We start from the raw sequence: 27,420 nt of genomic DNA on the forward strand, positions 1-27,420 counted from the left end.
CCCCGGAGTCGTCAGCCAGCTGCCCCCAAGAGCCGGCTGCGCGCCGGGCCGGCACCTCCCTCCGTCCCCGGGACGGCCGGCTTCCGGGAGGGCGCGCCCCGGGCCGGCGTAGTACGGAGCCCCGGGCCGAGCGCCCTGACCCCGGCAGCTCCTGGGGTCACCGTCTCGCCTCTTGAGCCCTTCTGTAGGCGAGCCTTGGACATGGACCACCTGTGCAGGATGCCCCCAAGAGCCGGCTGCGCGCCGGGCCGGCACCTCCCTCCGTCCCCGGGACGGCCGGCTTCCGGGAGGGCGCGCCCCGGGCCGGCGTAGTACGGAGCCCCGGGCCGAGCGCCCTGACCCCGGCAGCTCCTGGGGTCACCGTCTCGCCTCTTGAGCCCTTCTGTAGGCGAGCCTTGGACATGGACCACCTGTGCAGGATGGAGGAGAGGGGAGGAGGGGGCCGTGCGGCTGCTCAGTCATTCACTGCCTGCGGTTCTTGGTCCTACGGACCTCGGTGGCAGACTTAGCCTCAGCACCCAAGTTCCGACCAGTGCTGCGGGTTGTGTGCATCCCTGGGTCTTGCCTGGCTGAAGGGGACCGGGGGGCGGATGCTGTGGGGAGACTGCAGTGAAAACCCGACAGGCTCCCTGCCATGCCTTGTAGGACTTTGTCCATTTCATAGACTCGAGATTTAAAGGCAGGGAAATAAAAACCTGTCCCTGCATCCTGAAGGTCAAATGTACGCCCGCGGATATTTTGCGCTGAACCATTCAGAATGAGGTCTCAGATCTTTCTACACGACAAAAACGATTTCTGGAATTGCGCCTTTGAAATACACATGGAAGGGCCTTGGAATTATTTTAGATTCAGTTACTTTACCAATAATGAAATTGGGGGGGGGTGAGACAGGTTCCCCCTGTGTACCCCAGTTGACCTGGAACTCACTATGTAGACCAGGCTGGCCTTGAACTCAGAAATCTGTCAGCCTCTGCCTCACCGAGTGCTGGGATTAAAGGTGTGCACCACCACGCCCGGCATAAAAATATTTTATTTATTATTTTTATTTTATGTGTGTAAGTGCACCCGTGTGATGCAGTGCCCCAGGAGGTCAGAAGGTGCCAGATCCCCTGGAACTGAAGTTACAGACGATTGTTAACCATGTGGATGCTGAGATTCAAACCCTGGTCTTTTGCAAGAGCAGTAGGTGCTCTTAATCGCTGAGCCATCTCTCCAGCCCAATAATGAATTTTTTTTTTTAAATTTTTTTTGCCTTTTTGAGGCAGGGTCTCCCCGTAGCCCCATCTGTCCTGGAACTCACTGTATAGACCAGGCTGGCCTTGAAGTCACAGAAACCCGCCTGCCTCTGCCTTCTGAGTGCTGGGATTAAAAGCATGCACTACCAAGCCCGGCCAATAATGAATTTTTAAAAAATTTATTTTTATGCATATCTATATCTATAGCTAGAGATAATGTACTTTGATCACCCCCCCCATTATCGAAATAATGTTTAAAATGATTTGTGTATGCTGGGCGTGGTGGGGCAGGCCTTTAAATCCCAGTACTCCAGAAGCAGAGGCAGGCGGATCTCTGTGAGTTCAAGGCTAGCCTGGTCTACATAGTGAGTTCCAGGCCAGCTGGGGCTACAGGGAGACCCTGTCTCAAAAAGACCAAAAAAAAAAAAATAGTTTGTGTATGTGTTCATGTGTGTATATATGTTCATGTGTTCAGGTTCGTGTGTATGTATGTGTGTGTGGAGGCCAGAGACCAACGCTAGGTGCCTTCAGTTGAACTCTACCTTTCCTTTTTTTTAAAAAAATCTTTTTGAGACCTGTAGTCCTAGCTGGCCTGGAACTCGCTATGTGGACCAGGCTGATGTCCATTTCAGAGATCTGCCTGCCTCTGCCTCCCTAGTGCTGGGATTAAAGGCGTGGGCTGCCATTCCTGGCCTCCACCTTATTTTTTGAGACAAGGTCTCATTTACCTGGAAGCTCACTAATTGGGCTGGATTGTTTGACCACCTGCCTCCCCAGCACTGGGATTCTAGGCATGCATTGCAGTAACTGGATGTGCTAGGTATCCGAACTCAGGTCTTTTTTCTTGTCTGGCACACGCTTTTCCCACTGAGCCATCTCCTCTGCCTCTATTGTTTAATAATCTAAAAAGTAGTCAGGGCTGGAGATGTAACACAGGTGGGGTCCTAGAATACATTCTCAGAACTAGAAAATTAAAATAAAGGGGCTTCAGTTTGCATGCAGCAGTTTTTTAATACACCTGTCTTCGCTGAAGAGGGTGCCTCCCCAGTGAAGTATTGAGAGGATATTATTGATCTTATTTAGGTCACAGGAAGTGGAATTACAAGTTGCAGATATTTAAGAAAGTTTAGTTATTTTTAGCATATCTCCAGTGGTGGTGGATCTTACCCTAGTGCTCTTCAGAAGCCTAGAGCTTGTTTCCTGCTGTGTGGAAATAAACCAAGCCTGAGCTTTGCCCATTTTCTCAGCATTTGACTTGGAGCAGAGAATCGCTTCTGAGCCACTTTTCTCATCTGTGAAATGGGAAGAATGTCTTGCAGGGTGAGCAGCAGGGAATGATGTTAAATTGTTTTGTCAACACCCAAACTCTTGATTTTATTTTTTAAAATATTCTATTATTTTTATTTTATGTGTATGAGTGTATTGCCTGCATGTATGTGAGTGCACCTGTGTGGTGCAATGCCGCGGAGGTCAGAAGAGGGCTTCAGAATCCCCTGGAACTGGAGTTAAGGACGGTTTTTAGCCACCATGTGGGTGCTGGGAGTTGAACCCAGGTCCTCTGTAAGAGCAGTCAGTGCTCTTAACTGCTGAGCCATCTCTCCAACCCAACACTCAAACTTTTAATACTGGCTTAATGCTGTTGTTAGGACCTGGGATATGTGTGCTGGGATATGGTTTAAAGTTTACTGCTTTGACTTCAGGCCTCAACTGCTTCCTGTCCCTTTGCCAGTATTCTAGTTCCCAACACAGGTCTGCTCTTGCCTGTCTCTGACTCTGTAAGCTTCTAAGGCACTGTTTGGAGCTTAGGATGCAGGCGCACCAAAACCACGGGTAGCCTTGGCAACGTGGCCCCCAGTTGTCCCCTTACTTGCCACCCCCTCTAGGTTATCTACCTAACTAGGACACTCGGTGCTCTGAACATGCCCAGCACTTTCAAGCTTTCTTGGCTTATACTCCCCTCTGTGATTGGAGTGCCTTCTCACCTCCACTCCAGGTCTGATTCCTAAGTTTCCAGACTCTGTCCTCTCTGGAGCCCTCTGGAAGTCCTTCAGATGAATTAGTCCTGTCATCCTGTCTTGTCTTCTGTGCCTCCTTCCATCCTCTGCTTTCTTGTGCTCTGCAACAAATTCTGGTGACAGTGCCCCTGCCATTGTTTTACCCCTAACACCTTCCTTGGGTTTAAACATGTGAGACTGCTCAGATGTTTGCTAAATAAAAGTCTAAGCTGGGTGTGGTGGTGCATGCCTTTAGTAAGCCCAGCAGACAAAAAAGTCTGCAGTCAACTTCTAGAATGTTAGTTAATATTATAATGTATGTAATTTAATTTAGTTAGGTTTTTTTTTTTTTTTTTTTTTTTTTTTTTTTTGGTCTTTTTGAGGTCTTCCTGTAGGCCCAGCTGACTTGGAACTCATTGTGTAGTAGACCAGGCTGGCCTTGAACTCACTGAGATCCGCCTGCCTCTGCCTGTAGAGCACTGAGGTTAAAGGTGTGCGCCACCAAATCTGATTTATAATGTACTTTAATAACAAAACCTCAGAGTACCAACTACATTAGAAATGCAGTTACTGTTTAAAATATTTCTCTGCAGTTTTGGGTTCTCACATAATTATGTCTCCAGTGGTATTTTATGCAAGGTGAAGCTGTCACTGCCCTCTGTGTCATCTGCTGCTCTGTGTCACAGCACTTAACGTATGGGAGGTGATTCCTCTCTTGGTGGATGGCATGCTTTTGCTTAGAACTTTACTTTTATGGAACTTTTTTTTTTTTTTTTTTGGTCTTTTTGAGATAGGGTCTCCCTGTAGCCCCACCTGTCCTGGAATTCACTATGTAGATCAGGCTGGCCTTGAACTCACAGAGATCCTCCTGACTCTGCCTCCTGAGTGCTGGGATTCATGCACCACCACGCCCAGCCGGAACTTTTTTTTTTTTAAAATAAAAAAATGCTTTAGAGAAGATTGGTTCATTAATCATTAGAACTGGATGGAAAGATTCAGTCCGCATTTTGGCCCATATCTTGCAACCTGGGTTATCATGGGCAAGCTTGTTATATTTCTCTTGGTCTTCAGTTTATTCTTTCATTTTGTAGTGTGCTGCCCCTGCCTGTGCAGGTGTGAAGTCATACTGTGTCTTGCTTTATGTATTTGTCCATCCCATTACCCGGGCTGGAAAGCATAGGGACATCTTTACTTTTTCTTCACATTTATTTAGAATGTGTATGTGTACATGCATGTCACAGTGCACATGTGGCGGTCAGAGGACAACTTGCAGGAGTCAATTTTCTCTTCCCACCATGTGGGTTTTGGGGACTGGACTCCAGTCATCAGCAACTGCTTTTACTCTGAGCAACTTGGCAGGTCTGGGATTGTTCCCCATTCCCTAAATGTTTATTTGTGTTTGTATGTGTGTGCACACATGCACCAAAGCACACATCTGAAGTTGAGAGACAGCTATATGAAATCAGTTCTCTCTTTGCATCTTTATTTGTGCTCTAGGGATTGAATTCAGGTTGCCAGACTTGCATGGCAAGGGCCTTTACCCACTGAGCCATCTTGTTGTCCCTGGGGGTTTCTTGATGCTCAGAATTTACCAGGTCCGAGTCCATGCTGCTCTTGCTGCTGCTGCTGCTGCCCTCCTGCTTTTCCTCCTCCTACCCCTCCTCTTCTATCTCCTCCTCCTCCTCTTTCTCCCTTTCCTTCTCTTTCCTGTCTTTCTTAGGTGTCTATCACTGTGATAAAACATCTGACCAGAAAGGGTTTAATGCATCTTATACTTCCAAGTGACTGTCACAGCATCCTTAAAAGGAAGTCAGAGCAGGAACCCAGGCCAGGAACCTGGAGGTAGGAACTGAAGCACGGACCACAGAGGACTAGGGAGGAGTTCTGTGTACTGACTTGTTCCTTTGGTCTGTATTCGGCTTGCTTTCTTATACAACCAGGACCACCTGCCCAGGGGCGGAACCGCCCATGGTGGGCTGAGCCCTCTCACATTACTCAACAGTCAAAAAAAAAATGGCTCACAGACATGCCCACAGGCCAACTCCCCAGCTGAGAGTCCCTTTTCCTAGGTATGCCAAGTTGACAACTGAAGCTAACCATGACACTCCCCTTGTGACACTCCTTTTTATATTTTGGTGATGCTTGGGATTTAACCTATGGCTTTATGTACGCCTGCCGCTAGGTAAACACTGTATGGACTGAACTACATCCTTAGCCCCTCTGTGCTCCTTTCTTTATCAGTCTTCATCTCTTTCCTCCCTGGTTCCCTGCCCTGCCCTCCCCTAGGCTGTAACCTTCCTTAGGAGGGTTGTTACTTTAGTGCTAGTTGGTCTCCCTTTCTCTCCTCTCCCTAGTCTTCCTTTGATGTGTTACTAGAACCATTTAACATATAAATCAAATCATCTTTTACATCAAGTACTGTCCTGTTCTATCACTCCAGAGGGGTCCATCACTCCTGAGGGGTGTGCCAGCCCCAGCCAGGTGATGAGACTATGGGCTCCTTCTGCAAAGGGTATCACTTTGGGTACCAGCACCCTCATCTCCTGGTTGAAAGGTAATGTTTTAAAGGATGCAGAACTAAGATCATTGCCATCTGCGCTTGTTCTAGTTGCATCTCAACTGCGTTACCTCATGTGCTAGGCAACTGTGGCAGTGCCTACCAGAAACAGCTTCAGGGAAGGAGAGATTTGTTTGGACTCATGGTTTCAGAGATTTCAGTCCCTCATGGCAGAAGGGCATAGTGGCACAAAGTTCCTCACCTTGGAAGCTAGGAAGGGGAAATAGAGAGCGAGCCCAATGACCTGCTTCCAGTGACCATTTTCCTTCAGCTAAGCCCCACCTCCTACACTTTTCAGTATCTCCAGAAATAGCACCATTAGCTGCGGACCAAATGTTTATATGCACCTGAGGGGCACATTTCAGACTCAGACATTAACATTTCACCCCTGACCTCCGAAAGTTCACGGGTACCTCATTAATGCAAAATGTATTTACTCTGTCTATAAAGTTCCCAGTATTTTAACAGTTCCAACATTGCACAAAAGCCCAGTCCAAAGTCTCTTCTGGAACTGGAGGCAGTCTCTCAGCTGTGAGTCTACAAAGTCAGAAGGAAAGTTACATTCTCCTAAGATACAAGGGCACAGAGTAAATGCTCCCATTCTAAAAGTCAGAACAGGAAGATGGCCTGTAAGGATTGAACCAAAGCAGGAGCAAAGTCCAGCAGGGCAGACGTCAGTCTCACAGCCCAGGCCTGTCATCTCAAGTATATTGTGACTTCCAGTGGACTTGATAGCCCCACCCTTTGACCTTGCTGTTTGCTGCCCACATGGACTCTCTCCTCGGTAGGCTCCACTCAGGAATCTCTTGGGCAGCATCATTGTACCATGACCTCACCCCCACCCCCTCAGTCCTGTTACACATTTCCTGACTGCCCCAGCTTTCCTTTGAAATCTGGGAGGAAACCTGTGGATCTGTAAGTGCGTTTTGCTTGTCTACAAACCCAGCAGCTGTTGGTAACACTAAAGTTTACCACCAGCTGGAGTGGTAGCCAGGTCCCCCAGACCACAGCCATAGCAGCCTCAGAGTGCCTGGATGGCTGAGCAGGATGAGACAGATCCTGGGGAAATAGCTTTCTGATGGCCTTGGCCTTGTGAGGTCCTAGGGCACTAGAAACCCTCCTCAAGGGAAAGTATTTCAGGTGAGTGTATGCTTTCCTGCCCTGCAGCTTGTGACGTGTGGAGTCTGGCCGATTTCTGACGTGCCCTCAAGGCATCTTTCCTGTTGTCTTGGTGCTAAACTTGGCTCCCTTTTAATGGCGCTGATGTCTTCAGAGACCTCACTTTCCTTGGCCTCACCTTCACCTTTGCTTTTTTGCTGACCACACTGCAAGTTTTTCAGCCCTTCCTGCTTTCCTCCTCATTCTTCTCATAAACCTTAAGAGCTGTTAGCAATGCCTGTGCTGCAGCCCAAGTGCTCAGCCACCTCAGAATTTCTAGTGGATCCCCTTTAAACAACCTGTCACAGCTCTCAGGACATGGGTACAATGTAGACAAGTTCTTTGCTGTAGTGTAACGTGCACAGCCTCTAGTCTAGTTTCCATCTGAAACCCTCTTTACAGTCCACGTTGGCTTCTGGCTTCTGACCTTCTGAACTTCCACTAGACTCACCCATTAAGTTCTGTGCTTTTCTAGCTGTGTTGTCCTGTAGGATCAGTTCCAAAGGCTCCTGAACCGCATTATCAGAGCAGTGACCCCATTTCTTTGCTACCAGTTTTCTGTGTTAGACTTTCATCACTGTGGCAAAATATCTGACATAAACAACTTAAATGAGAGAAAGGTTTATTTTGGTTTGTGGTTTCAGTCCCATCGTGGTGGGATGGCATGGTAGAGCAAAGTGCCTAGCCCTCCTGAGAGCCAGGAGAGAGGGAGGGAGAGAAAGGATGAGAAAATTAGCTGCTGCTTCTTTCCCACAAAGCAGGGTTGTGTGTGTGTGTGTGTGTGTGTGTGTGTGTGTGTGTGTGTTTTGTCTTTCTGAGACAGGGTCTCCTTGTTAGCCCCAGTTGTCCTGGAACTCACTATGTAGACCAGGCTGGCCTCGAACTCACAAAGATCAGCCTGCCTCTGCCTCCCAAGTGCTGGGATTACAGGCATATGCCACCATGCCCGGCCAAGTAGGTTTTTTTAATTATATATTTTTGCCAGGCATGCTAATGTACACACCTTTAACCCCAGCACCTTGGACCGGGGCCGAGACAGAGGCAGGCAGATCTCTGTGAGATTGAGACCAGCCTGGTCTGCATATTGAGTTTCAGGACAGCTGGGGCTAGAAAGAGACCCTGTCTCAAAAAGACAAAGAATAAAAATTATATATTTAAAATTTTTATGTGTTTATGTGTGTGCCTGTGTGAGTTTGTGTGTACCACATGTGTGCAGGTGCCCATGGAGGCCAGAAAGAAGGCGTTAGATCCCCTGGAACTGGAGCCACAGACAGTTGAGCATCCAGTGTGGGTGCTGGGGACTGAACCTGGGTCCTCTGCAGAACAGTAACATTCTTACTGCTGCTGAGCTCTCTTGTCTTTCTCTTCAAGTATTTTTTATGACTTTTAAGGTTTAGAAACAATTTTTTTTTAATGGGGCCATCTCCTGGATTTTAACTCCTTGAGAGAAGAAAGGAGACTCTTGTTGCTGATTTCCCTTACTGTGCAGTTTAACTTTTACACAACATTTGCTCATTTGATATTTGACTGAATTCACTCAATCACTTTACAGTCTGATTTCAGCAGGAAAGGAATAGGGTCAAGAAAACTTTCTGGGAAAATTTTGTGAAGCAAGATGACATTCAGAGCACAGCCTAGCATATAGCAGGTACGTTAGTAAGTGACTGCTTTCAGTTCCTGGTAGCAGATGCAGTGAACACTAGAGTTTTGATGCATTAGTTACTTTGGTGCTGTGTCCCAATACCTGATAGAAACAGCATAATCAGGAAAGGTTTATTTTGACTCATGGTTTCAAAGGATCCAGTCCATCTTGGGACAGCAGGTTGTAATGTCTCAATTCATGATGGCAGGAACTTATGGTAGAGGCTGTTCATATTGCAGCAAGCCAGCAAGTGGGAGGTGGGCAGGGATAACATAATCCTAAGAACACACCTCACCCCATGACCGTCCTTCAGCTAGCCTCCACTTCCCAAAGTTTCCAGTCCATAACATCACTAGCTAGAGACCAAGCACTCAAAACACAAACCAGTGGGGGACATTTCATATTCAAATCATAGCATATGGCCTTTGATTCCCAAAGACTCATGGATGTTTCAAGTGCAGAATACATTTAGTTTAAATTCAAGAATCCCAAGAACCAGTTAATGATATTGTTCAAAAGTCTCAAGCCTTAAGCAGTGTCTACTGAGACTCAGTGTTGTAGCTGTTAGCCCTTCCTTGTGTGATATCGTTGTCAGCTTGACTGGATTTAGAATCACGTGGGAGAGAGACCTTTGGGCATGCCTGTGAGACTGTTCCACAGAAGGAGGGAAGGCCTACCCTGAGTATGGATGGCACCATCCCGTGGGCTGAGGTCCAGGACAGAATGCAAAGCAAGCAAGTTGAGTACCAACCAGCATTTACCTCTCGGCTTCCTGACTGAAGACAAAATGTGACCAGCCACCATATGATACAGCCATATCTTCCCTGTTGTGATGAACTAAACTCTCAAAATGAGCCAAAATAAGCCCTTCCTCAAGTTGCTTTTCTTTTTTTTTTTTGTCACAGCAATGAGATAAGTTCCCAGTACACTTTATAGAATCAAAAACAAAATTACAACTTGCACTGAGGGACATCTGAGGACATTAAATTTACAAAATAGGCCTTAATACAAATGACAGAATGTATGAACTCTGGGGCAGGGGGCTATGGGAGGTGCCAAAGGGGATGGGGGAAGGGAGTATAAGGATGATTTTCTGTATGAAATACACTAAAATTCAATAAAAAAGAGAAAAACCCAAAATTACATACTTCTAGTGTACAATGGTAAGCACTGACAGTTGAAAAGGGAGGAGGAACAGGGTAGCAAGGAAGGATCGCACCCAAGCAAGACGGAAACCCAGGTTGGCAGATATCAAGCTCTGTGGCTCTAGAGCCTATGGTGATGTGAGCCAAGCTTCAGTGGCCTGGGCAGTTCTGTCTCTATGGCTTTGCCATCTGACTACATGATCTCTTTCCTTGACTAGTTCCACTTGTTGCCTGTGGCTTTCCTCAGCAGATGGTCCATGTCTTGGCTTCTTCAGTATCTTGTCTCTGTTGTGGTTTGGGCTTCATCTTCACATTCTTACGTATCAACTCTAGGGGCTCTGCATGGGGAGTCTGACTCTGCTATACATTGTTTGGCTTTTTAAGCAGAGCTAGGTAGAAGACTGTAACTCAGTGACTCTTGCCTTCTGCAGTGCAAACATCAGTGGCTTATCTCCAGTTCAAGCAGTAGCCAGGCTTGCTTGGAGCACAGCTGTAGCAGGATTTTGAGTGTTTGGGTGGTTGGACCTGAGAAAACACATCCCCAGGCAGTTCTGTGTGAGTGTGGTATCCTGGCAGCGACCCTCAAATGAACGCACTCTCTCAAATAAGTTTAGTTTTATCTCCAACCTGTGATGGGTTTGGGCAGTTTCCCACTGTCCATGGTAAACTGTATGCTCCTTTCTAGCGGTGCTAGTCTCTAACAGCCACACACTTGTCTGTAACTCCAGCTCAAACCTTTTCTGGCCAGATTTCATCTTCTGTGTTTGGTTGAAGGTTCACTGTAAACCTGGCTAAGAGCATCCAGCAATGACCACACCACAACCTGAACACTGCTGTCTTGAAATTTCCTCTGCTGCATTAATTAGTCTATTAGTCTTAAATTCAGTTTGCCACAGAGTTTCAGGACAGGAAAACATGTACAAATGTTATTTTGCAGAATATGACATAATGTGCCCTCTACTCCAGTTCTCAGTGGGCCTTGCTTGCACCTGTGACCTGAGCATAGTCTTTACTGTCCACATTTCTGTTACCATTGTGGTCTTCTGGGATCCCACCAGAATCATCTGTGACTTGTCTCCTCCAGCCCAGTAAAAACTCTGCTAAGTTTTCCCGCACACTGTTTTCAGAGGCATAGGACACGTGGTCATGTTTAATGCAGCACTACCTCTTCTGTGTTTGTTGTTCATTGCTGTTACCAAATGCTCAACAGAAACAGCTTACAGGGGAAAGGGTTTCTGTTGGCTCATGGTTCCAGTCTGTCATGACAGGAAAGATGTGTCAGTGCTGCTCACATCATGTGGATGAGGAAGCAGAGAGTGACATAGGAAGTGGTCAGAAATAACCCCAAGGACCTGGGCCTCCAGCTAGGCTCCACTTCCCAAATTTCCAGAGCCTCCCAAAATTATGGCACCAATTGGGGACCAAGAATTCAAAACGAGGGGGGAGCAATAGCAGAGTCAAATCATAATATTAGGTGAGTTGTTTTTTTTTTCCCTTCTTAAAGTTATTTTTATTTTATGTATATGAGTGTTATGCCTGCATGTGTGTAAGTGCAGCCATGTTGTGCAGTGACTGTGGAGAACAGAAGAGGATGTCGCATCCCCTGGAATGGCATTATGCATAGTTGTTAGCTGCCATGTGGGTGCTGGATTTGAACCTGGGTCTTCTGCAAGAACAATCAGTGCTCTTAACTGCTGAGCCATCTCTCCAGCCCTGAGTTGGTTGATTGTTTACACTAATTTATTATGACAGTGCCCACAGATTTATTTCTGCCTCATGTATGTAAAGTAAAATATTTCTCCCACTGCATCTACATTGTTTGTCTTAGAAATAAATTGGAGAGGGTCTTTTCATAGATTCAAAATGGACACCTTAAATTACCCTGAAAATAAGCTTATCTGTAGGTAAGCAGGTTTTTTGTATATATGCCTTAGGAAAGTTTGTAGAAAATCAAAGTTGTTCAGTATTAGCTGTTATTTTTTCACTTTACTTTTACAAAATGTATTTGGAATGGCTGTTGGAGTTACTGGACTCCCTATCACTCTGTCTCCTCCTTTGTCTTGTGAGCAGTTTTCCCGCTTGGTTGGATGGGTGCAGTTTTCAAAACTTTAAACACCTATTATGATATCTAAGTTTATGTGTATCACTAATCATGTCTTCAAAAGGAGCATCTGAAATCCCGTGGGGTTCCTTCTGGTGGCAGCACACACAGCTGCTTATTCACACACACAGGTTGTGCTTCCAGTGACAGTTTTTCCCAAGCCTTGGAATGGTAGATTGATAACAAGTCTCTTAAACCTGCTCTGAAGTTTTGGCGATAATAGGGTTTTCCCTGTGGATGAACTTGTTGGTACTGATAGTGTCTGTGTTAGAAAAGGTATTGGGACCACTAGAAGATTAGTAACTACACTGAGTGCTTGAGAATCTTTTCCTCTGTGTGTTTTTTTCTAGTCAGAGTGGTGAATGGGTGAGTTCTGAGAACATGGGTCCTGTGTGTGTGTGTGTGTGTGTGTGTGTGTGTGTGTGTGTGGTGACAGGACATTGTCAGTGGCTTCTTCTAGGGGTATAGGGTTTAGCCAAGTGAATATTTAAAGCAAGTTAGTTGGTTCTGTAGAGGGTAACATGCGTGAGGATAAAGAAGTAAAAAGAAAGAGGCTTCTCTGCATTTATGAGTGTGTGTGTGTGTGTGTGTGTGTGTATGTTCATGTGGGATGTGTGCAGCGTAATTGGGACATGAATGCTTAGATGAGCAGGGAGGGATTGTTTTCCTTCTCAACCAGGAGTCTGTTTCTAACATCTGTATTTTCCTAAACCCCCCTTGAATATAATAACTGGTGCACAACTATTGGGCCTGAGTGTGGCCTTTGTGGGGGGTGCTCCATATATAGCCCAGGTATTGGCTTCAAATTTGGGGTCTTCCTGCCTCAGCGTCCTAAGTTGCTGCAGTTACAGGCATACCAGTGCTGACTTTCTGTGCTGATGCTCTTGCAAGAACCATCTGAAGGGATGCTGGTGTCTTCCTTGTTTTGATAAGGTTCAGTCTGTTGAAGGATACTGTGTGTGTTAGTCAGTTTTTCATGGCTTTAATGAAATGCCTGGGGTGGTCTACTTTTTTTTTTTATGGCTTAAAAATGATTTATTGGTGGCATATCAGAATCAGAGGTACTGCTCCATCTGCTCGTAACCCCAGATACTTTAGAGTAGCAAGAGATGGCAACACTCCAGGTGAGTGGACTGATACCCAGCAGGCGTGTATGTTCCACTGCTAATTCTGCCCATGTCCCCAAGAGTCACAGGATTCTCCCTCAGGGTTCCTGGAGAATCTGGCCAGAGACACAGGAACACTGAGTTGCTGGCAGAACACTGGGTGGGTGGGTGTGGGGGGGGTTTCACTTCTTCTGCAGTGCAAAGATAGCCATCACCAGCAATCACACATCTGCACTCCAGCATCTGCATGGGTGTCCCAGCTGTTTGAAATCCCCGCAAAGCATCTCAGGACTCAGAGGCACAGGCTTGCTCAAGAAACCTGCAGTGGGGATAGGTAGGGGCTCCGCCTTGTGCTGGGGCAATATACCCTGGGACCTCGGAGAGGTGCTCTTGCCTGGGGAATGGAGGGTTTCCTTCTGAGCTTCAGATTTCTCACCAGAAAGCAGAGAACTGGTACCAAAACACTGGGGGTGACTGATGGGGCTACAGAAGGATCTGGAGAACTTGTAGCACCAGTAACAAGGGGTTAGGAAACAATCTGGGCTTCAGAGGGGCCCCAAGGAGACTGGTGCCCAGGGGTTCCCTTTGCCCCAGGCCCAGAGAAGGGCAGATCCAGTGCAACAGACAGGGAACTCAGGTCGATACAGGATTGCCTTGGGCTGGGGCTTCTATGCTGAAGCTTAGCTCCAGGGTGGCGGTCCGCAGCTCTGTGGTCCTGGCCGCACTTCCACAGCTCATAGTGCTTGGGCTGCAGGATGCAAGGTATCTATGGAGAAGCTGACCCTGGCCTCCCCACAGCTGCTCTGAGACACCACTTTGCCGTAGTCAGTCCAGCGTGGGGTGGCGAAGTTGATGGCCTTTTCGCAGTTGAAGCGGGGTTGAAGCCAGCGTGGTAGCTGTAGGAAAAGGTGACCATGAACTCGCCAGCCTCCTGCATCATGTGCCCTAACTGAATGCTGTTCTTCTTCAGCATGGTGGGTGAGATGAGGGCCAGCTTGTGCCTCAGGAAGGCCTGGCAGCCCTGGGAGCTGTCCGGGAACAGGTCCCTGGCCAGGCGCTCCAGGTGGGGGTGGTCTACTTGTAAAGAAAAGATTTGGTTCACATTTTGGAGGTAATGAAGTGCTGAGCACTACCTGTGGTGGAGATGCTAGCCACTCCGCCTTCCTGGGGTTTCCACTGCAGCACTTTAAATATAAGTAAGTTGTTAGAAAGCTTATCTTTTTAATGGTTTAGTTTTATTTGTGTGCATGTGCATGTGTGTCTACCCTTGGAGGCCAGACGATGATATTGAGTCTCCTGGAGCTGGAGTTAGAGGTGGCTGTGAGCTGCCTAACATGGTGCTGGAAATTGAACTGGGACCCTTTACAAGAGCAGCCAGTGCTGTTCACTGCCAAAGTGCTCTGGCCTCTCCAGGCTCATTCCCAGCACCTTCATGGCACTAGCCACCAACAGTCATCCATAGCTCCAGTTCCAGGGGATCCAACATTCTCTTCTGACCTCTGCAGGCATTGCCACCTATGGTGCCCTTACATACACGCAAACAAAAGACTCATAAATTAATTAATTAAATAAGTAAATAATACAGACTTGGGCCATTGAGATGACTCGGGCTAAAGGCTATTACTGCCAAGCCTGTCAACCTGAGTTCAATCCCTAGGACCCACATGATGGAAGGAGAGATCTGACCCTCACAAGTTATCCTCTGACCTCCACACGCATGCCATCGCACATGTGCCTCCTGATGTAAGTTAATAATTGCAATTAAAAAACAATGAATTGTGGGGGCTGGAGAGTTGACTCAGTGGTTAGGAGCGCTGGCTGCTTTTGCAGAGGACTTAGGTTCAGTTTTCAGCACCCATATGGTGACTCACAGACAGACATCTGTAGCTCCAGCTCCACTGGACCCTCTTCTGACCTCCATGTGCTTTCTGACATGGGTACACTTACATAACAGGCAAAACACTCGTAACAACAACAAACCCTAAACGATGAACTGAGTCTGTTTGGTAAAGGAAGAACAACACACATTGTCAGCCAAAAAAGTACAGGTTAAAGAAATGCACAAACACAGTACAGGTTAAGATGGAAGCAAAGTTGTCTTCATCCCTGTCCCTACCCTGTACTGCCTTCCTGTGAGAACCGCTGAGAGTTGCTTGGATAGCCTAGGGAACATTATGCCTCTGTCTGAAGAATGATGCCATATAGATCCTCTGCGTCCAAGTTTAAGCACATGATGAGCTGTCTCTTGGAATGGTTTCCATGTCCCACACAGATCTTCAGGAACAGGTCTGCTCTCCTGAGCTCCTGTTTGCGTGTGCCTACTATCCCATCGCGTGGACGTTCTGGAGCTCGTAGGTCAGCAGGTTTCCATATTATCACTGTTGGCACAGTGCTGCTGTGAGCATTCCTGTACCTGGGTCTTGGTGAACTTTCACAAGGCACCTCCTTACTTAAGCAGCCCTGAAAAAAATCAACCAAGGTCCTGACTTCTAAATTACCCTGTTAGGAACTTGATGTTGAACTGTCAGTTTTAATCATTATTTACCATTTATTTTATATAATACGCAATTAATAGTTTTCTGAAGTAGTCTTGTGATATAATTTCATACCATTAAATATGCATTACTCACATTCCAGTGTTCTCAAACACTGGATAGTGGGTGACAGGCACTGATGAAAGGCTGGAGTCTAGGGTCCTCCAGGCTGTGGTAGCTGTGGCAGCAGATCCTCTGGCATACTTGGAGAAGCAAAGTCTGGCCAGCAATTAAAAAAGAAAGCTTTGTAAATTAGCATATTAAAAAGAGAAGTTTTATTCATCAGAGGTCAGCTTAAGGAAAATAAAATGATGATGCATATTCTGGAAGGAGTTCCTGTGGTACACATGGCTTCCAGAGAGTGAGTGGAACTACAAATCAGAGATCCAACAGAAAAATGAGGGAAACCGTGAACAAATAGAGGAGGGAACGCGTGACCAGTAAGTGTGAAAATCTGTACCTCAGTAGTGATAAAGGAAATACTGTCGTCTCTGGTGAGGTGTTTTTTCACACCATATACACACATCTTGAAGTCACTGAGGACGAAGTGTTCGGGTGAAGGTGAGGAGCTGGCCGACATGGTGGAGACTGGGGTCAGCACCGCTATGCTTGGTGCTGGTAGTGCTTGGGGAAGTAGTTCGCCCCTTGTCTTGTGAAGTTTACTGTTTGTGTGTTCTGTTATTAGGTGTGTATGCTAGAGAACAGGTCTCTAAAAGCAGTTGTGTCCAGAAAGCACAACACTTGAAACAACTCAAAAGGCTATGGGACAGGAGATTTAAAAACCAAAAAGCATGGTATTTACTTATTGGATCATTACAGCCAAAGTGAATAAACCGGCACAGCAGTAAGTGGGAGGTTTGAAAGCAGTAAGTGCTTAGGGTTAGAGTGGCCTTGCACAGTTAACAGCTGGAGACGGCTGAGAAAGTAGGTGAAGTGTGCTGTTTCAACAGGTGTGCGCTTGCTACAAAACTTACTCAAAGAGTTTACACTGGTGACTTGCTGGAAAGGGTCAGTGGAATGGATAGAAGGAAGGGAAGGACAGCTGCCATGTTGGCTCTAGGATGGATGATGACCTCCACACTGGTGCTGCTGTTGTGAAGGTAGGCACCAGTGGCCGCAGCAGGGTGTCTAGTAGGCAGTGAGGCAGGGCTACTGTCTGATTCCATCTTGCCTCTCCAGCCCCCAGCAGTTGATCTGTGAAAACCATCTCATTTATTTGGCAGAGAGGTGACTATCCTTCTGTAGTTGTTTCTGGGCATTTCTGCCTCCTGCCTTCTGCCCAGCATCTTCATGCTGGAATCTGGTTTACTTTATAGGGTGGAGGATGTTGGCCCTGCGTGGGATCTGCACTCCACCAGAGTGCTTTTCATCTCACCTATCTCCTGAGCACCTGAGACAGAAAGGGACTTTACTGTAACAGCATAGACTGTGTTGTGATTTAGAGCAAGGTGGTATAGGCTGTTGGTAGCATGGAATTCATTGTAGACCTTACTATGTAGACCAGGCTGGCCATTATCTCATAGAGATCTGCTTGCCTGTGCCTTCCAAGTGCTGGAAATAAAGGTGTGTGCCACCGTGCCTGGCTTGGTATGATGTTCTTTCTGGGAAGGAAAGAACGGCATAATGTTGTGAAAGAAGGATGATAGTTAATTGAGTGCATGTCAGGGCTGGAGAGCAGGCTCATCAGTTAAGAGCACTGGCTGCTCTTCTGGAGGACCCAGGCTCAGTTCCCAGCACCCACATGGCAGCTAACAACCATCTGTAACTCCAGCTCTAGGGATCTGACACCCTCTTTTAGTTTCTGCAGGTATTGGCAGACATGGGTCTGCTTATATACATGCAGACAAAACACTTATACATATAATAAAAATAAGATAAATCTAAAAAGAAGGAATATGATTTGGCTGTATCAAAGTATAGAGTTCTGCTTTGTAGAGAGCTCTGCATGTAGTTTTGGTTTAGTTTCTTTTTAAAAAATATTTTATTGCTGGACGTGGTGGCACACGCCTTTAATCCCAGCACTTGGGAGGCAGAGGCAGGTGGATCTTTGTGAGTTCGAGGCCAGCCTGATCTACATAGTGAGTTCCAAGACAGCTGGGGCTACAAGGAGACCCTGTCTCAAAAAGACTAAAAAAATTTTTTTAAATTTTATATATATGCATGTATTGCCTGCATGTAGGTAAGTGCACCTGTGTCGTGCAATGCCTGTGGAGGTCAGAAGAGACTGTCAGATCCCCTGGAACTGGAGTTACAGTTGTTAGCTGCCATGTGGGTGCTGGGATTCAAACCTGGGTCTTCTGCAAGAACAGTCAGTGTTCTTAACCGCTGCACTCTCTCCAGCCCCAGTTTTGGTTTAGTTTTTGAGAAGTACTTCATTAGTGTGAAGTTTCAATCCAGAATGTTTCAGCCTTGGCTGAGCGTTTTAAGCAAAGTACTCCCTCTTGCTCAGACCACAAAGACTAGTGTGCCACACTCACTCACAGCACCACTGGCCAGTTGGCTCATTCCCTAGTGCAGGCTTTGCCATTAACATGTCCTCAGATGTTTTTGACTCCACTGAAAAGAATTGTTATAAAGCCTTAAGAAAGTAAGGAACTCGGTGCCCAGGGCCTGCTTCGGCGCTGTGTGTATAGGGCGAGCATTGTGCCCACTTGGGGGAGCTGGGTCATTTGGGGTGGGTCCTTGGGGTTCGTTTGTCCTCAGATCTTTCTCATTCTCCCTCTCCTCTCACCATCTTTCTCTTCCCCTTTCCCTTTCTCTGTTTTGTAGGACAAGCATTGTGTGGCAATTGGTGAGGCACTGTGTACCCCGGCCGTCCATAGTGCAGAGAATATACACAACAACCCATATGTCCCTAAGTGTTTGTACTTAGAGGTAGCAAGTCAGAGCAGAGATGGGCCTAGGCCAAGAGGAGCCTGGGAGTTTCTGATACATTTAAAAAGGAGTGCTTACGGACCTGTTGTACTGAATAGTACAGTCTGTCGAGTTATTTGGAGGAAAGATAGGAGAAAGATAGGCGTAAGGATTGCATTACTAAATGACAGCTTCAGTTTAACTTTGCAGCCTTGGGAAATGCAGAATATAGGGACCAGGTGAACTGTGTCTGCGTATAGCTTGGGCCTTGCGGAAAATGTTAATGTTTTAATAGGAAGGTCGTGCTTCCCAAAGTGTGTTCCAAGGAAGCAGAGGGTTCTGAAAATAAATAAACGAATAAACAAACTGCTGCCCACTTAGTTTTCTTTTTAAAGAACCCAGATGCATATTGGTGTATTAAAAGCATCCTGGGGGTTAGGTTGTAGCTTAGTTGGTAAGAGTTATTTTTTTTTTCCCCTTTGGTCTTCTTTGAGACAGGGTCTTCCTATAGCCCCAGCTGGCCTGGAATTCACAGATTCACCTGCCTCTGCCTCCCATGTACTGAGATTAAAGGCCTGTACCAGCATGCCTGGATTGGTAGAGTTCTTACCTAGGATCCATGAAGCCCTGGGTTTCATCCCAAGCACCACATAAAACCAGGTATGTTTATAATCTTAGCACTTGGGAAATTGAGACTGGCAGATCAGAAGTTCAAAGTTGTCCACAGCGCTCGCTCGCTCTCTCTCTCTCTCTCTCTCGCTCTCTCTCTCTCTCTCTATATATATATATATATATATATATGTATATATAAAGTTTGAGGGCAGCCCTGGGATACATGAGATTGCTCAAAGGGGGAAAGAAAGAAGAAAGAAAGAAAAATAAGTGGATGGAGAGATGGCTCAGCAGTTAAGAACACTGGCTGCTCTTGCAGAGAACCTGGGTTCAGTTCTCAGCACTCAGATTCCAACTCACAACTGTCAGTCCAGTTCCAGGGGATTGGATGCCCTCCTCTGGCTTCTTTGGGCATTGCATGCACATGGTGCACTTACATGCAGGCAAAACACTCACACATAAAACACATAAAATTTTTTAAAATGGAAAAATAGCATCCCAGGGTCTAGAAGAATTATTTACCTTAAGAGGCACATCCAAAAACTTGATTTAATGTTTGAAGCATGTGGATGAGAAATCAAACTGTGTGTTCTGGTCTTATTCTAGGTTCTTCAGTTTATATCTTTTTTTTGGGGGGGGTCTTTTTGAGACCTGGTCTCCCTGTAGCCCCAGCTGTCCTGGAACTTACTATGTAGACCAGGCTGGCCTTGAGCTCACAGAGATCCGCCTGCCTCTGCCTCCCGAGTGCTGGGATTAAAGGCGTGTGCCACCACGTCCGGCTGCAGTTTATATCTTTTTTATATACTCAAATAGAAGATTTCATTTGGACTATTTAAAATTCCTAACTAGGGACTGGCGAATTAAGCTCAGTTGGTAAAGTGCCTACCTAAATGGATATGGCTCTGGGTTTGACCTCTAGCACCACATAAACTGGGCATGGTGGCTTATGCCTATGTATCTCTGCACTTGGGGGAGTAGAGGCACAAGAATCAGAAATTCAAGGTTGTCATAAGCTACATAGCTAGTTTGAAGCCATCCTGGGCTACATGAGACCCTGACTCAAAAAAAATCCTAAATAATAAGATATTAGATGACACTTTTTTTTTTTTCCCTGTAGCCCCAGCTGGCCTGGAACTCACTATGTAGACCAAGCTGGCCTTGAACTTTGAACTCACCTGCCTCTGCCTCCTGAGTGCTGGGATCAAAGGCGTGCGCCACCATGCCTGGCCACCTTTTTTTTAAATCCCACTGACTCACTGAGTCCATTAGTGTTGCCTGTTGGGATGTTGACTGATCTTGTTGGTTTGACCGAGTACAGGTGGCCACAGGTGCACTGAGCTCCTGAGTGCGATGGCTTTGTCACTTCATAGTGCTCCTCCCCACCCTCCAGCTCTTACATTGTTTCTACCCCCTCTTCCACTATATTCCCTGAGACTTGGGGGGAGGAAGGAGTTGATACAGCTGTCCCTTTAGGCCTGAGCAAAGCAGCCACCTAGTCTTAGCACTCTGACCATTTATGAGCCTCCGTTAACTGATGCCCACTGTAGAAAGAAGCTTCTGTGGTTACCATTCCTACCTTTTTAATTACAAAGATTAAGTAGGCCTGCTATGGCTTCCATTTTATTAAGATATTTAATAGTTATATTACTGTCAAGTAGTAGCCTAAGAACAGCCCTGTAGGTCTGAAAAGCATTTTTATTACCATTGGAGAATATGTGCTTACTAGTATATATTACTAGTTTTTTTTTAATATTTTATTTATTTTTATTTTATGCGTATGAATGTATTGCCTGCACGTATGTAAGTGTATTTATGTCAATGCCTGTGGGGGTCAGAAGGGCATCACATCCCCTGAGACTGGAGTTATGGACAGTTGTTAGCTGCCATGTGGGTGCTGGGAATTGAACCCGGGTCCTCTGTAAGAGCAGCCAGTGCTCTTAACCACTGAGCTATCTCTCCAGTCCCTACTAGTTTTTTAAAAATAATTTTTATTTTTATTTTATGTGTATGAGTGTATTGCCTGCATACATCTAAGTGTACCTGTATCGTGTGCATTGCCTGTGGAGGTCAGAAGAGGGTGTTGGATTCCCCGGAACTGGAGTTAAATATGGTTGTTAGCTGCCATGTGAGTGCTGGGATCTGAACCCAGGTCCTCTGCAAGAGCAGCCAGTGCTCTTAACTGCTGAGCCATCTCTCCAGCCCCATATTACTAGTTGGTGATGATGTGGCTATAGTAAAAATGGAACTTCTTAATCTTCATGCAGTTCTTCCTGTTCGCATAAAAAGAATGTGGCCTCACACTGGTTTTGTTGGTTATGTTATCTTCAAAAGAGCCTTATTCATTTCCTAACATGCATGTTTCTAGAATGAGGCAGAAAGCTGTAGATCAGGTTGTCTGTTGTCCATAGTTTTGGAGACAGGTAAAGGAAGCAGGTATACAGGATCAGCTTCAGCCCCCCTCTTTCCTGTTCTCAGTGGTGGTTCCATTTGGGTTCCAAGGGTGTTCTGATTGAGTCATAAGCAGTATTTGGAGCCGGCCTGCTCCTAAAAGAATAGCAACCTCTATGCTTCAGATTGCTGCACTGAGGTCAGGAAATACCAGGGAGGATGTATTTAAAATACATCACTACTTCATTTTATGTTTGTGCTTCCTGGTTTACTTAGAATTCTTTGTAGTTTTTTAAAAAAAATATTTATTATTTTTATTTTATTGCCTGCATATAGGTAAGGGCACCCGTGTCATGCAGTGTCCACGAGGACAAAAGAGGCTGTCAGATCCCCCGGGACTGGAGTTACGGACAGTTGTTAGCTGCCATGTGGGTGCTGGGATTTGAACCCGGGTCTTTTGCAAGAACAATCAGCGTTCTTAACTGCTGAGCCATCTCTCCAGCCCCTACTTAGAATTCTTGAACAGAAAACAGTAGCATCTGAAAGCCAGAGTCCTAGATTTCTATATCTTTTTATTTTCTGTTCCTTTTTCTTCATCTTTTCCTTCTGTCTCCTCCATTTATTTATTTTAACATTTTCTTTTGCGTCTCTGTGTATGTGTGTGTGTGTGTGTGTGTGTGTGTGTGTGTGTGTGTGTGTGTCTAAGGCATGTGCCTACCGTGGCTCCCATGGAAGTCAGAGGATAACTTGTGAGAGTTGCTTTTCTTCTTTCACCATGTGGGTCCTGGGGATCAAGCTTAGGTCACCAGTCTTGGCCGCAAATGCCTTTATCCACTGAACCATCTTGCTGGCTCTCTCTTCATTCATTCATCTATCCATTCATTCATTCTTTGTGTAAAAATTCCACAGACATCCAGATTAAATAATTATGAAAAGACAGTTGCAAGTAATGAAGACTTCTTGAGTACTGAGCATGTGCACAAAGTTGTTCTTGGTAGCAAGGAAGGACCAGCTAGAAATGTACAGTTAGACCTGTGACCTCAACTACAGAAGGTGCTGTGCAAGATTGCAGGGAAGGTCAGGACCCAGTGGAAGGTCAGGACCCAGTGATCAGTTCGAAGTACAAGCTGCCTTAACTGTGAGGCCAGTGCCCCCCAATAACTCTTGGGAAATACCAAGAGTGGAGCCTGTGGGTCAGTGTCTTTATGTTGCCAGCTCTGTGCACAGTGCCTGGCACACAGGAGGCCTGTGGTACATGTGAGGGTGGTGTAAGGGTTAGGGTTCCTGGGTGACAGTTACTCCCTTATTGGTAGACTCCCAGTGTGACCAGAGTTGTGCTTCCCCCACGTTTTTACTTTGGTAGTTTTATGTCCCAAACCTGTCTCCTGAGAGTTTATTCCCTTCCTAAATAGATTAGGAAAATTGATAGTTCAACACAGTTTTGATTACCTGCCAAGGCCTAAGCATTCTGCAAAATAGGACATGAAGTACGACACAGTTTGGCCTGAAAACCTTGCAGCCTCGTTTGTGAAGAAACCTACCTGAGAAGCCAGAGATATTCTGAAATGCTGTCCTGGGCACAGTGTGCTGCAGACAGACTGCCTGTGTGGAGGCAGAGGCATGACAGCCTGGAAGCATGAGATGCAGGCAGGTGAGCATGTCCCTGCCACTGGTAAGGGGGCTGTGTTTCTCCAGCACACACACTGTGTGAAACCTTTCTGAGCAAATTACTTGGTGTCTTCTGCGAATCAGTTTTTCTTTTGCAGTGTTTTAATTCATCTGTACCACCAGTACTTCCTTAACTTTATCTGAAGTGCTAGTTTTTTTTTTGTTTGTTTTTGGTCTTTTTGAGACAGGGTATCCCTGTAGCCCCAGGTGGCCTGTATTTGCTATGGAGACCAGATTGGCCTCCCAAAAGATCTCCCAGAGATCTGCCTGCCTCTGCCTCCCAAGTGCTGGGATTAAAGGCGTGTACCACCAAGCCTGGCAAAGTGCTAGTTTTTAATGCTAGATGTTTTCTACTGAGAGCCTCATCTTTTGCCTCTTGACATGATCATTGTGACTAGTGATACGTGTCCCTATTTTGAATAGGTGCAAGACATTGTAAATTTTACCTTCTTAGGTACTGGATGCTTTTGAATTCCTATAAATACTCTTGGGCTTTGTTCTAGCACTACAGTGAAATTAGTTGACAAAAGTTTTGCCCTTTGAGGTCTTGTAAGATTTGTTCAGGGACAGTGTTGCTGTAGGTGCTGGTAATCCAGGCGATGCTGTCAGGAGGATCAAGAGTTCAAGGCCAAGCTAGCTGGAGCTACATGAGACCCTATCTCAAGAAACCAGAGAATACCACCATTCCCTCCTCCACCACCCCCTGCCAAAAAGAAAAATAGCAAGATTTGTTAGGCAGAACCAGAGCAGTGTTTCTAGGGATACTTACTCCTCAGCACGCAGACCAGAGCCCTGGGTGGTGACTTTCCTGACTTGGCTGGTTTTGCCGTGTGCCTTGTTAGCATCAGATGCTGGCTCACCCTTTGTGGTCGTCCTTTACTGCCTTAGGTAGTTCTGTACATACACACACCTATCAGTACTCTGCTGAATGCTCCAGGGCAGCCCGTTCTAAGCCACTGATGGTCTTTGTCTAGGTAGGCCTCCACTCAGGTCTCTCTGAGGTCCAGTTGACTAGATTCTTTCACTAGTTCCTTCTGGTCCTAGCTGATTTTCACTAGCTTGTCAACTTGCTTCATCTGGTCCAGGGTTGAATATATTAATCGGTGATCTGTCTGGACATCTTGTCTGAGCCTAAAATTTATTAAATGATTTAAAGGAAATGTTTTCATTTTGAAAGACAGCCAGAAAATATCAGCTAGTAAAAATTGTAGAAAATCTTTAATTAGCTTCCATAATTTAATAAAGACAGTGTATTGGTGACATACTGAGTGGCTTGCTGTACCATGGATTTTAAAATTGTTTTCCTTATATTTAATGTGTGTAAACTTCACCGTGGAACATAAGAAACTTTGTAAGGAAGGCTACTTCCCTTTCTGATTTGTGGTTTCCAAACAGTGAGAGTATCTCTGAAAGTCCTTGCTGGAGGTCTTTTTACTGTCTGCTGAAGTTCATGCACAAGCTGACTGAGCTCATGAGCTTCATTCTCATAATGTTAGCTCTCATCTTCCAGCAGTATCACCTAGTATTCTAATATAAAGAATATCATACTGTGTTATGTATCATAGTGTATAATCCTGTGTGTTAGAGTGTGCCTGGTAGTGTAAAGGAGTCCCCAGCCTCCCACTTTGCATACCTAGACTCTGCCTCAGAAAACTCAAACCCAAACCCAAAAGATAGAACAAATGAATTTTTATTCCGTAAACATTTGGACATAGTAAAGTATGCTAAAGGGGATTTTTTTTTTTTTTTTTTAAGACAGGGTCTCCCTGTAGCCCCAGCTGGCCTGGAACTCACTTTGTAGATCAGGCTGGCCTGGAACTCAGAGATCCATGTGCCTCTGCCTCCCAAGTGCTAGGACTGAAGGTGTGCATTAGTATGTCTGGCAAAAGGAATGCTGCTAAATGAAGAGTAATGCCTATCACGAGTGTTTTAGTCACTTTTCTGTTGCTGTGATAAAACACCGTGACCAACAGAACTTACAAAAGGAAGAATTTATTTAGCTTATGGTTCCAGAGGGGCAAGAATCCATCATGGTGGGGAGTCACGGAAGAGGTGGCTGGAGCAGGAGCAGAACCTAAGTCTCACATCTTCAAGCAGCACAGGAAGCAGAGTATAATTGAAGATCAGCAAGGCTTAAGAACTCTCTAAGCCCATCCCCAGTGATGTGCTTCCTCCAGCATGGCCACACCTTCTTAAGACCTCCCAGAACAGCACCATCAACAGGAGACAAAATGTTGAAGTGAGCCCGCAAGGCGTGGTGGCGCACACCTTTAATCCCAGCACAAAAAAAAAAAGTGTTGAAACGCTTGGAGCTTAGGGACATTTTCGTTCAAACCACAAGGAATCAGAAACTCACCTGGATACACAAGAAGAGTTAGAGTGGGGTGGGCAGTGTAGCTTGGTGTAGCTGTAAAACAAATCTGTTTCACTCTAAGTTGTATGAAAGAAGTGATTCCCATCTTCAATTTTTTCTTTTTTTTTTTTTGGTCTTTTTGAGACAGGGTCTCCCTGTAGCCCCAGCTGTCCTGGAACTCACTCTGTAGATCAGGCTGGCCTTGAACTCAGAGATCCATGTGCCTCTGCCTCCTGAGTGCCAGGATTAAAGGCATGCGCCACCACTCCTGGCCATCTTCAGTTTTTAACCATACAAAATAATAACCTTTGTACTGAAACTTAAATGACTGTTTTTAGCCAGTGTTTCAATGAACTGACTATGTGGCTTCTGTTCCTGTTTTATTTCAGTGTGAACTGATGATTTGTTACAAGCAACACGTTACCAGTCTGTTCTCTTGGCACAGGAAGGGGGCCGCAGTGTCATTGGTGCAGGCAGAACTCCAGCCTCTCCACTCTTATTGCAGAGGCCATGACTCACCCTTTTAATCCCAGCACTCAGGAGGCAGAGTCAGGTGGATCTCAGTGAGTTCGAGGTCAGCCTGTTCTATATAGTGAGTTCCAGATAGCTGGGGCTACCGGGAGACCCTGTTTCAAAAAGACCCCCCCCCTCATAAAAAATACAGTGTTACCCAGTGCCTAAGAATTCATGGGAAAAGTGTTGTAAGCTACCAAATGTATTTTAAAAAGAACAGTTTCTTTTTAAAAGTCATCTCCTAAGGTCTGTAACGCTGTCCATGTGTAACACACTTTCCTCTCTGATTTGTGTAGGTTCTGCCGGAGACTGACATTTGGCCTCATGTGAAATGGAAGTTGAAAATTACACCTGCGGGCGTGCTGCTATCGTGGTTTTGCTTCATTGGTCGTGCCTGAAGTGGGAAGTGGTGTTGTAGAGCGCTGACTGCAGCACAGAACCTGCTGACCTCCATGTCAAGCACCTCTCCTTTCTGCCGGAGTGAAATCCTCTCCAGATACCAGCAGAACGTCAGCTGCAGAAAATGCTTTGCTCTTTAAGAATTTCCGCAACCTAAGTCCATGCACCTTGTCTGTCCAGTTGTTGTGGATGGTTTGTCATCTGAAAGCTCCTCAGGTCCTTTCCAGGCCCGGTGTCTGTTTCTGACATGTCTCTGCTTCATGCGTTGGGCCCAGTGCAAACCTGGCTGGGGCAAGAGCTAGAGAAGTGTGGCATTGATGCCATGATTTATACGCGGTATGTGCTCAGTCTTCTGCTGCATGACAGCTACGACTACGACCTGCAGGAACAGGTACTGTGTGCTCTGGTGCTCTGCGAATGCCGTGGCTGTGTCTCTTAGGAACTGTCCTCTTACTGTGACCAGTGCCCTGACGGAAGCAGCTAAGGGGAAAGCTGCTTAGCTATGGTTCCAGGCCTGGCTCCATCGTGGTAGGGTGGTCACAGCACCAGGAACTAGAGAGAACTGCTGACATCACACCCATGGTCAGCAGAGGGAATGTAGCTAGTGCACAGCTCACCCTGCAGCCCCAGCTGACCTCGCTATGGAGACCAGGCTGGCCTCCAACTCAGAGAGATCCCCCTGCCTCTGCCTCCCAAGTGCTGGGATTAAAGGTGTGCACCACCACGCCTGGCTCTCTTCTTTTTTTCTCTCTTTTTCAACTTTTACAAAAACTTTATTGAGAATTTCATACATGCATATAAGGTGTTTGGTCAAATCCATGCCCATTCACTCCCCTCCAACATTCCCTCCTCTGAAGAGGTAACCCTAAAATCTTTTAAGGATTAGATACAAGCTCCCAAATACTTTTGACATTTTTGGCCTTTGGAACAGAGTATGTTGCTAACAGGCCCAAGGACATTTTGACTTTTAGCCCAGAAACTGGCGACCTTTCTTTGGGGTCTTTTTACCCTAATTGCCTAGCCAGTTCCTACCTCCTGTTCTTATCACGCCATTCTCTGAAGGTGTTACCCAAATTGCCAATAGGGAATAGGGATGTAGACCACTCTGGCTTCTTCCATGCTGAACAGGAGTGCAGGGTGAGGCAATTGGAGTACCCATTCA

The 27,420-nt window shown here is 46.1% G+C and overlaps 1 protein-coding gene across 1 annotated transcript in view; it reads left to right on the forward strand.

The window, feature by feature from the left end:
• Kiaa0232 (KIAA0232 ortholog) overlaps nucleotides 1–27,420 on the forward strand; it is a 79,307-nt gene that overhangs the window by 5,247 nt on the left and 46,640 nt on the right. The window contains 2 exon segments of the mRNA XM_008853804.3: nucleotides 26,156–26,471; nucleotides 26,474–26,649. Coding sequence (XP_008852026.1) covers nucleotides 26,420–26,471; nucleotides 26,474–26,649 — 228 coding nt within the window. The 5' untranslated portion in view covers nucleotides 26,156–26,419.

This window comes from Nannospalax galili, unplaced genomic scaffold (genome assembly GCF_000622305.1).
Source record: "Nannospalax galili isolate Female #2095 unplaced genomic scaffold, S.galili_v1.0 scaffold2927, whole genome shotgun sequence".
Lineage (NCBI taxonomy): Eukaryota > Metazoa > Chordata > Mammalia > Rodentia > Spalacidae > Nannospalax > Nannospalax galili.